The sequence below is a fragment of the Aptenodytes patagonicus genome, chromosome 14 (genome assembly GCF_965638725.1).
Source record: "Aptenodytes patagonicus chromosome 14, bAptPat1.pri.cur, whole genome shotgun sequence".
Taxonomy (NCBI): domain Eukaryota; kingdom Metazoa; phylum Chordata; class Aves; order Sphenisciformes; family Spheniscidae; genus Aptenodytes; species Aptenodytes patagonicus.
The window spans coordinates 2,366,866-2,378,109 of NC_134962.1; the positions used below are offsets into that span (position 1 = coordinate 2,366,866).

At 48.8% G+C, this 11,244-nt stretch overlaps 1 protein-coding gene across 1 annotated transcript; it reads left to right on the forward strand.

Moving 5' to 3' along the window:
• Nucleotides 1-2,504: 2,504 nt before the first annotated feature.
• On the forward strand, nucleotides 2,505-10,034 carry LOC143167134 (uncharacterized). The gene is made up of 8 exons (XM_076352220.1): nucleotides 2,505-2,569; nucleotides 2,703-2,883; nucleotides 4,736-4,923; nucleotides 5,025-5,084; nucleotides 5,278-5,622; nucleotides 6,365-6,440; nucleotides 6,901-6,987; nucleotides 7,755-10,034. The coding sequence occupies exons 3-8, from the start codon at nucleotides 4,749-4,751 to the stop codon at nucleotides 8,200-8,202; spliced, it is 1,191 nt and encodes a 396-aa protein (XP_076208335.1). The 5' UTR covers nucleotides 2,505-2,569; nucleotides 2,703-2,883; nucleotides 4,736-4,748; the 3' UTR covers nucleotides 8,203-10,034.
• The last annotated feature ends 1,210 nt before the right edge of the window (nucleotides 10,035-11,244 follow it).

Sequence of the window (11,244 nt, forward strand, 5' to 3'; positions counted from 1 at the left end):
TTGGGATTGATTTCAGACTCACTTTTTCCTGGAATAATTCAACACAAACACTGTATATTTATACACGGACACTTGACTTTTCTGCTGTTTGATGAGACTACAGTTTGTCTTTTGTGGTCACTGTAATCTTTCTTCTCCTGTGGTTTGCGCTCCTGCCCCCAGGACTATTCATCTGTTATGCTTTGCGTATTGTTGGTTCTTCAAAGGAAAGCAAACAATGCCTGCTTAAGCAAGTCCACTTTGCAAGCAGACTTTATTTGGACCAGGTCCTGCATAAAACCAGAATCCAGTCTCGTCTCCATTGTCATGGATGTCTGTTATTTTTCCCTCATCATTGCTTTTCCATTTCTTCTTCCTATGCAGTTCTCGTCCTTCAGCAACATCATTCAAAACTACACAGAATTCGGATAACGCTTCTTTTATACCTGTATCTGCTGTGATAAGTTTCCTTATCTCAGCTAGATCTCTATTTAACATCTGGTTTTGCCTGGGCTGACAGATGTGTTCTTTGAGCTGTAAATATTGCAAATCGGGGATACAGAAAAATTCTTACCCTGTGAATCTGATCGAGGTCCTTTTCTAATATCTCACTGAACATCTGAAGTCTCCCTTTCTTCCAACAACCTCCAGAGCTGCTTTTGGCTAAGATAAAACAGAACGCGCTGTTTGGATTCACTCCCTTGCTGTGTTTCCGTCTCATGCAGCGGCTGGGGTAGGATGTCTGGTTGGGCAGGTAGCTTTTGCAGACAGGTCTGCAGATGGCCCCAACCCACTGCATCGTTGCCTGCTGGTCTCCAGCCCAGACCACAGCAGGCTGGATGCCACATGGGACCTTTTCTTCACCATGGACTCTGACAAAGCTGGTGCCTTGCATTTTAGCTGAAGATGTGGTCTGGCAGGATTTGAACGCCATTTTCCCGAGAACTGGAAGCTCAAGGCATTTAAAACCTGTGCAATTAAACCACTGCTCATCTGCGGGATTTGGGGTTGCTGTGGCAGTTCTCTCCTGTTGATTGAAATATCTGATTGCTAATGGCCATATCCTGATGTGCTGGGCCAACACAGGTGCCGACCGCAGGACCAGAGACCACCTCGAGACGAGGATCTATCCAGCCTTCTCCTGTTGGGAGGCAGCAGCATGGTCATGGCAGTGGCCTCGGTCAAGATCAAAGCGCTGATGATGGTTTCCAACAATAACTATGGCCTCTCTTTGCTGTCTGATCAACCAGAAAACCCTCCTCAGGGGCAGGTTAGTGCCACAGCCGTGTTTCTCTGAGGACATGGGGGACTAACACAACAGAAATGGGGCGTGTGACCTGCAAAGCTGAGCATCGAGCTGGGAAGAGCATGGTGATGTCTCTCCAGAGGCACGGAGTCTTCACCTGTCGACTGTGACAAGTTTCAGGAGGTGGGGAAGCCCCCCCTGTTATGTCACCCTGAAGTGCAGGTCTCGATGTCCTGCAGAGCTCAGTGTCCCCACGGTAGAGGCTCCAGTGCAAAACCTTGTTTTGCTCATGAGCATCCCAGCAAAATAAATTGGCTGGCCTGGTGCCTCTGTCCCTAACCCCAGGCAATGCCTGTGTCCCCAGCTGCCCACACCATCCCTGGGACCACCAACATGGGGGTGCCTAGGAGCCCCCCACCAGCTGCAGGCAGCGGTCAGGCTCCCTGCCTGCACCTGCCTCGCCATGCACGGTGATCCTGCATGCGTCAGTGATGAAAACCCTCATGTTAGCAAACCCCAGATGTTGCAGAGGTGACGGTTTTGGGAGAAACGCACAGGGAAAGCAGAGATGTGCTCGGCCCGCTTGACGTCCGCACCGGCGTGAGCACCAGGGTGAGGCAGTGACCTGCTGAGCCGATTGCCACCACCGGTGCTTGCACGGGCTGGGACGTTGAGTCAAGGAGCTGTGCATATTTGCACACACACGTGTAGGGACAGATGGGCACGTGGCACGGGAAGTCCCTTTGATTCCTCAAGCAGAGGCCTGTATGTATGGTCCTTTTCATTACATAGCAGGTAAAAAATGAAGCAGCTGAGATGTATCTTAACCAGGGAGAGATCTGGGGGCGGGGGGAGAAGGAAATGCACAGTCAGTTTGAAAGATGCTTTGAAAGGGAGTAAAACTTGCTGCCAGGCTTCCCTCTGAGAGCAAGTCCCATTTCTTTCTCTTTTTTTCTTTCTTTCCTTCAGCGCTGTGTTATTGCTCTGTGGCCGGGAGGCTGCAGGCATTTCAATTCCCTTCTTCAAGTCCTTGTTTCAAAAAGGGCCCAAAATATGTTTTCTTCTAAGACTCGGCAAACGAGAAGCGCGCAGTGCAGCTGTCTCTAAGCCTCTCTTCTCCTGTCTCGGGGAGAAAAGAATTCACCAAGCCCCAGAGCCTGACTCACTCACTGTGTGAGCATGAATTAACCAGGAATGTTCGAGAATTATTCCTGAATAATTCATGAACCTGAATTAATCATGCATTTTCATGAATTATTCATGAATAACTCATGGAAATGCAAGGTTTATTCATGCTCCAAAAAACCTAAGGCTTTTTTTTCTTCTCTTCTGCTCTCTCTCCCTGTAAGAAACAGACCTGGAACAAGCTAAGGGAAAAAAAAATATATATGTATATGGAAAAATAACAGGAATAATAACGCTGAAACAAAACAACCAGGAAAAAAAGAAAGCAAAGGGGTTTTTTTTTTCTTTGCAGTGGGGACGGCAGGTGGGAGCTTTCTAAGCCAGACAAAGGAGACCTGACAAGGAACTGTGGTGAAGGGACAAGCCCAAGGCAAAGAAGTGTCCGGTCACCTCCTCTCCTGGAGCAGGCAGCTGAGATCTGGATAGACAGGAGACATTTTGCAAGACTCAATACCTGGAGCAGTGCTAACCAGGCAAGGACCGAGCTCTATTGCTATCAGGATTGTGATATCTTTCTCTCTCTTTCTTTCTCTCTGTGTTTGTGCCTTTGTGTAGTTTTGTTGCATTTGTTAAGGTAAATGAGCAACTGGTAAGTGGGGCAGGAGGGAGCAGCAGCAGCTATGAAGATCAGTGTTTTTTCTTTAAATGTTAAAGAAGGAAAAACCCTCTAGAGAGCTTTTTGGGGCTGGGACTGTTTGCTGTTTGGAATATGGAGCTCTTTAAAACAGAGCTGTGTTTCTGGGAGGGAGAGGTCTCAGCTATGCATTTATCCCAGTTTCTTGGTCTGTAACCTTCCCTGGGCTCGGAGAGGGCTGGGTGCAGCCGCCTGCTGCAGAGCACCCAGCAGCAGGGAAGGGGGTGCGGGAGCGAGGCGGTTACCATACAGTTAATTTGTGTATGGGGCTTCCTTATAAAAATAAACCCCAGAGCGTGTCTTGGCCAAGAGGAAAGGATTGGAGTGAGCCAGGTGTGAGTCTGTGCCAGCAGGGCAGGCTGGCAGGTTCGGGGAAGGTTACGGTTCCTGCAAGGAGCTTTGCTGTAGCCGGTGATGGTGGAGGGGGGGAAGGAGAAGGAGAAAGTTCTCCAGGGTGAACTGAACCTCCCAAGTGAGAGGAATCAAAACCAGGCTTGCCTTTAATGGGGATGTGGAGGCAAAACAAGAGACTGCAATAAATTGAGTCATAGCTGTCTTTCTAGCCAACTTGTCCCACTTCTCCTCTCCCTGCCCCAGCTTCCCTCCCATCGGCTTTGGACACCATGGCCGTTCTCCACGTGGTACCCAGCACAAGGGCTCAGCCCCAGTCCCCAAAACCCTTCTGCCGAATCCTGCGACAGAGCAGAGCAGGATGGTCCGGGGTGATGCTCTGCCAGGGCCCTTAAGAGCTCTGGCAGGCGGCCTCTGCCTGGTTTTGTCCCCATCCATGATGTGTTGGTTAAAACCTGGAAAGAAACCCTCCCTGAGCCCAGCAGCCCGTGGCTCTTCAGCTGCCCCTGTGGCTTGGGAGGTTTTGAAAGTCACCACTAGCCTGGCTGTTGTTTGATTGCTGAGCACTCCCATTTCTGCAGTGATTTAAGCGTGCAGCTCTAAGGGGAGAAACAGGGTCTCTCGGGGGCAGAGCAGTGGGCCAGGACCCGGGAGAGTAGCTCCTTGCAGCTTTGCTACTTGGCTGCCTCAGATGTGTATTTTACTGGTCTATGCCTCAGTTTCCCCATGTGTGAAACGGAGGTAATTTGCTGCCTTCCTTATCAAAGCACTTTGACATTTACTGGAGAAAATAACTGTACAGGCAAAGGAAGGATCATTTCCTAGAATACACCTGGGTCTTTTCGAGTCTCTTCTCTGTACTGCCTCGATATCGTACAGATGTGATCCTCCACTGTAGCAAATTGCTGTAGACCCATCGAAGTCATTTGAGCTGTGCTGGTTCACACGGGCAGAGGAACCAGCCTGTCTCTGCTTGGTGGCTTATGCGGTGTCTGCTCAATGCGTCCTGCGTGAGAGCTGGTCCTGCCCAACCCCAGGTGACACACGTCGTGGCTGGAGCTGCATTTCCTCTTCAAATTAAGCTGGGGCAAAATAAAGGCACGTGGAGCTGTGCCCGTGTCAGTCCCAGCACAACCTCCCAGGGAAGGGGTTTAGGACAAGGCAAGCACAGAAGGGCAGGAATAGGAAAAGAGAAATAACTGGTAGAAAAGATGCAGGGACAAGTATTTCGTATTTGCTGGCTGCACTGCCTCAGGTAGAGCATCGTTTGCTAATCCTCCCAGCCACGGGAGAGCACAAAGCCATGCCGTGATGCTCCCTTCCCACTCCTCTCGCACCAGGTGGGCAGCCCTGATGTCGGCCAAGCTCTACGTCCTCATCAGCTGGCCCGATGGCAGCCGGGTGATCAACATCGAGAACATCAAGGAGCCCCGCAAGCCCTTCCACCTCTACGTGGTGGGTGAGCAGGTGCTGGCCCGCTGCCCCGGCTTCAGCGGGCTCTACTGGGGGATGGTGGAAGGCATAAGCGGTGAGTGACACCCCTCTGTCCTGGGCTTTGCAATTTGGGGCTGCTCAGGAGTCAACCTTTAGAGAAGGAGTTCAGTGCTGAAAAGTCCTCTCTTCCTACAGAGCATAAAGATATTTTAGAGAAGAAGCTGCTGGAAGATAGACAGCTCCTGGAGAAGTTAAGTGAGTAGGGTCTTTTGAAGATTGCACCTTTCTACCTCCATTGGGCTTTTGGGGTGGGAGGATGCCGAGAGCATTGTAGGCCTGGCATAAATTTCACAGCCCTACAATCAGGGTAAAAAGCACTGAGTGGGAGGTGGGAGATACACAGCATTGATACCCCACTGCACATCTTGAGTATCCACCTTGTTTTCAGAAGAAGAACCAGCCGTCCACAGCATGATGCCACCCCAGCCAAAAAAATCCAGGAAAACCTTCCCAAAATGGACCCCAGGGAATGCATCCAGGAAATACCACAGCGACAGGACTTACCCTGCCAAGCCGCTGCCGAGGGTGGCCGAGGCCAGCCTGCCCCATGATGCTGGCAGCTCCTCCATCATCAAGGAGAGACGTGCCCTGGGCAACGCGGCAGGGAGTCCCCGCTCGCTGGCGGGGCCCCCCCACCCAGCCAGTGCCTTCACACCCCCATCTACGTTTGTCACCATGGCTGTGCCGGGGACTTCCCAGGGTGAAGAAGACAGGGCTGGTCCAGCTACCAGAGGTAATCATGGCTGTAAATTAGGACATTGGCTTTTAGCTCTCTCCTGCTGCCTCATCCTGAACGGCAGGTTGGGATGGGGACCTTCAGAGCTGCCAGGAGACCTCTGCGCTGCTCCAGGGCTGTATGTGCTTTCTCCCAGGGCTACAAAGGTTGGAGATGAAATTTTCTGGTCCTTTCCACCTGGGAGATCTCCTCCAGGAGGGCTGTCTAAAGCGAGATGCCTGTGTGATAGCGTATCGTGCCTGCTCTACCAGGCACTAACTTTCTCCTGGGCTAGCAGTTCTTTCCTCACAAGCCAAAAAACAATCCAGCCTGCCCGAATAACTGTGAAATACCCAAATCCTTGTGTATCAATTAGCCAAACCTTCACAGATTTGCTTATTTCCCTGCTTTTCCATCCACTACTGCATACATTAAACACACTTATAAAAATACACTAATGCATTATCTACCTGCTGACTAACAGCAGTGTCCAGAGACACATTGGCTCTGCTTGCCTTGCTCACTATGTCTTTTGTGATGGGAACAGAAGAAACCCTTGAGGTACCACCTTTTTCTAATAACAAAATCCCTATTGTTCAGTCTTGGAAAGCATGTCTGGATCACTCTCTTTATGAAAAGGGAATAACGTGTTGCCATACAATCTAGCAGGAGTGCTTAGATAAGCTGTTCTGGAGACAGAGGGATTCAGGACCTCTTCAACAGCTGGCATGTTCAGCTTGTCTCCCATCCCTGCCTGTAGATTACGTTGCCCTGCCAATGAAGAGGAAGTCAGATGGCATCTTGTCCCAATGCCAGCAACGCATCTGTCTGAACAGGTAACACTTGAAAGCACAGCGAGGACCCTGAATGTTTCACACCATGTATATGCATTTCATAGCGTGGGGTCTGTCCGCTCTGTTTCCATGCCGTGGTAGTGCTCACTTTGAATAGATGTTAATGTAGACTTAAACCCAAAGTGCAAAAGATAACGGGACTTTGTGTGGGTGCATACTGCAGAGCAATTGAGTCCCTTGTGCTCTGGAGTCCTGATCCCTTGGTGGGTCAAATGGGAGGTCCCCCATATCTGTGTGCCAGGGCTTGCTCTGCATGGAAAGAGGGGTGCACAGGAGGTTGTCCGCATGAAGAACCATTGATATTTCCTCTCGATCCATTTATTCTTGCTGTAAATGAAAACAGAATTGACTTTGCTTTGAATTACAGATAATTCTCATCAGGAATGAATATGAATATGAAGTTTCTTGTGGCAGTGCTTTTTAGCTTGCTTGTTTCTTCCAGCTGTGAGGAGCGAAAGCTTGATGCTTTGCAAGAGATGGATGACCTCGAGAGAGTTCAGAAAAATTGTGGTCCTTGTGAAATGGAAAGGTAATTAGCAAAAGAAGGCACTTGTTCTTAACTGTATTTTCCTCCTCACTACAAGAAAGAGCAGTGAGACCACAGCTGGGTGACAAAATGGTGCAATTTTAGAACCAAGAGCTGCTGAATCTCTATATAATCAGAGCCAGGTGTTTCTTTCTGATTGTAGGGCTTGGAGTTAGAGATGCAAAAAGGCTCTGAAACAGTGCAGAAACCACAAAGCTCTTGCCTATAACAATCAAAATGACATCTGTTGTGTTTGAACATGGTTGTGTATTGCTTGCTTTATTGTCTGTTACTTTGATGACAAGTATCCAGTGATGAAGTAGCTGCTAGGGACAGTTTTTCTGCAAAGAAATGGGTGCCAAAAAATCATGTTACAGTACTTGCATTGTCGTTTCCCGCGTGTCTGTTGTTTCATACCACAAATATGTGCCTCCTGGGTCTTGCAGGACAGGGCTTATATCTTTCCTTAAAACTGAAAAGAAAATTGAGCATCAAAGTCTCCACGCGTGCATGACAAGGGGGGGTTGAGGGTTAAACTCTGAACATTTTTGAGCTACTGAAAAGTCCAGACCATGTCATTCTTCTCTCCTGCCTTGCTCCTCACCCAGGCATAGCTGGATGGGCTGACACTCTAGCAGAGAAGCTGTCCTTTCCCTGCTTGCAGGAGGCGTGTAATCATTGCTTGGGTGGAGGTGCTACATCCTTTAGCAATATCCACGGTGAGCCCATGGTGTCTTCTTGCCTTTACACATGTAATTTCAATTTTTCAGGGTGGAGAAGATAGAGCAGCTGGAGAGGATGGTTTTGGACCTCCAACAGGATGTCTTTTCTCTGAAGAAGAAGGTGCAGAGGCTGGAATCCCTGTCCTTCCAGGAGGAGCCCCACCGGCAGCCATGTGAGGTGGTGGAGCTTTTCAACGGCTACACCAAGGAACAGCTCAAAGAGACCATCCGGTTTGACCAGAAAATCAGCACTGCCTGCAAGACACTGCTCTACAAGCTCTTCACGTCCGACTACATCCAGAGCCACTCCATCACAGGGCGGAGGGGCAATACTTTCCGAGAGGCGAAGCCCATGATGGATGAACGCTGCATCAAAATCATTAGGGTGCTGTTGAAACAGAAGTTTGGCGATCACCTCAGCGACACAGTGATCACAGAGAAGATACAAAACGTGCAGAAAGCCCTGAGGCAGAAGTTTAAGACAGAATGTCTCTGATGCATGGGGGACTTGGTGCCTCTTCCCACCATGCTCATCCGTGTACCTGAGCAGCGCTCCCAGAAAAGACGAGTCTGATCTGCTGCTGTTCAGCTGATTCCCCCAAGGAGCCAACCCAAGCGAACCGTGCACTAAACACAACACAAAACTTTCACTGCCAAACCTCTGCCTGCATTAATCAAGCGGGAAATTTGCCCAGCTTGGCTAGGGTTTTGCACATCTGCTAGCACTTTACAAGTTCCTTTCCATCCAGTCTGTGTGCAAACCTCACTGCGGGGTGCATGTAATGACCTCTGGGCCTTTTTGATGGACACGCTCAAGAGCTTGAGGGTTCCTGTTGGGTCCAAGTATGGGTCAGTAAGTCAGCTTTGTTCCACCTTGCAGTGGGTTAGGGAGAAAGATTGGCTCTGGGGTAGGGAGTCCAGCTGCAGATGGACTTTGTGTCACCCAACACACCTTCTCTCTGCATGCCTGTGGTTGCCGCCTCCTGCCTGTGGGACAATATTTGCTCTCTTTGTTCCCAGTGAATGTGTTTTACAATTTCCTGCAGTAACAGAAAGGCAGCCTCATTAAAACAACACCATAAAACCTTCAGAGAAGGATAATTTCATTTTTCCCTCTGTTTTAATGTAGCTGTATGGAAGAAGTGTCTTCACTAACAAAAAACTGCTGAACGAGAGAAGAAGTGGTCGCCCATGGAAATTACTTTACATTAATTTTCCTTTCAAAACCAGGTTATTTCCATGGAGAAATCCTGTACATTTTCATGACATAAGAGTGGGAGATGGAAGGCAAAGCGTGGCCCACTGTAGCTACCCTTTTCCTTCAAAGATCAGACATATTGCGAACACAGCCACTATAATTTAAATATAGTATTTATATCCTAGTTAAGAAACTCCAGGTACAACCAGGGATTTTGTTGTGTGAAAGGCTATAGAGAAGGGCTAGAAAGACATGCCTTTCCCTAAATAGTTTAGAGCTGGAGTTTGGGTGGGTTAAAAGTGTTTTTAACATTAAAAGAATAAGATGCTGACACCAGTCCGCCTAATAGAAGTGCTGCAAAATACCAAACATTTCCTTTTAAAGAGGCTTCTCAGACAAGAAATTGGTTTTCTAAGTTTAATTTTTAAATTATTCAGGAAAGGAAATGTCAGTTGTTTTGCGTTAATCAAAAAATTTGGTTTAATTTATATGTTTTGTTCTGTTTTCAAGTATTTAATTTCTTCACAGCTACATGAGAAATAATAATGCAAAGTAAAAGTGTTGAAAAACAAGGAGCTGTTTTGAAAGAAAAAAATGGAAATGTGTTATTTTCAGAATTTTCCTCCCCCCCACCTTTTTTCCTAGTTGAAAACCAAAATCATTAAAGTAGGGTTAATGCTATGAAGCATTTTGACTTTGGTGGGAGATATGCTTGCTAACATTTTTGGCACTATTTTCATCAGGTGTGTTTAACAGTCGTGCTAAATTGCTGTAGCCAATAACTAAAGATATTCCTTCTGTTTTCCCAGTGCAAATGCTTTTTCTAAGTCTCTATTATGCAAACATGCCAGTGATGATTTCTTATTTGTATGGACCTTGACTTCAGCAGCAGCAGGTCTACTGTGATCACTTAGAGCCAAGAGTGCAGCCAGTCCTCGAAAATATGCTCAAACTGAGCAGAACTGCCCCAAAACATCCTCAACGCAGAGACACCCCTTAAAATACAGCTGCCTTGCCAGAAACATGTTACCTTCCTGCTGCAGGCAAGACCTTAGGTTGGTATCGCTGCTCAGGGAAACACCCCAGGAGATGTTTCTAATGTTGATTTATCAAAGAGAAGATTGAGGAGGCACAAATAACCTTATTCTGTGGGCACTTGCTCTGGCATCAGCTCTTGAGGCTTTCGCACACCTTTCCCTGCAGATTCTGCTTGTCGCTTTCCCCAGCGACATCGTGCGCCCTGCAGCCAGCAGCATGGCAGCAGGGAGGAATGGAGAGGGTGGGTGCCTCAGACCCACCCCAGCGAGGGACCACCATCACCTCCTGCGTGACCGAGGCTGAGTCCAAGCCGCTTCCCTGGGCGCTCATTTTCGCCTTAGTCTTCCCTCCCGGTGCTTCATCAGATCCCTCGCCAAGCTGCAGCCTTGAAAGCCAGCTCACAAATGTTATCTATTAAAATACGTACTGCTGCTGTCGTCCCCCACCGAGTCCCCTCCGACGAGCTGCAGACCATTACTGCGAACGGAAGGAGCAAAAAGACCGAGAGGGCTCGTTGTGGGGAGCGACGGCTCCTGAAACAAGTCATCTCTAATCAGCTCCTCTGGAAGCAGATGAGCTGGGTGACCTTTCTGCTTGAAAGGCCCTTTGGTGGCACCCTCGGAGGTAAACTTCACAGCCTAAGACTCTTACTGATATTCCGCGAGCGCTCCCAGGAAGCAGGGCCGGCGGCGTGAGCTGATGGATGCTCCCCAGCTCCGTGCGCAGCACAGCCATGGCACTAACGAGCCAACACTCCAACAGGCCCTTCTCGGCAATAGAAGTTGCCCTTAGCTACTCTTGAAGGCTTTGATACGGCGGAGAGGGCTGAAGAAAGGCAACGCAGGTGGCTTTTCGTTAAACTTCTTTTTTAAGGTATTTGTGAACCGGAGGCAGCATTTCCAGGCTAATTGGGAGCACTCGCAGACACCGACGATCAAACATCACCGCGAGGACGCTGATGCTCTCACCTCCCTGAACTCCAGCTCCGGCTAATCAGCCTCGAGAGGGAAGATCACACAGCGCTGAGATGTGGCGTCCCTTCGGGGATGAAGGGGTCAGGGAAGATAGAGGAGGAGGAGGAGGGTTTATGCCAGAACTACTTCACTTGGGGATGTTCAAAGCCCATGTCTCTCTTTAAGTGATGAAGGGCAGCTCCATTGAATTGCGTTAACCTCCCACTTTAAAAGAATTACTGGGAGAAGCTGGACAGGTCTTTCTGTTGAGATTAATTGCTCAGCTGAATCATGCAGCATCGTGTTCCTGTTCAGCTTCTGGGCCCTCTGGGTGCAGGAGGACGTGGGC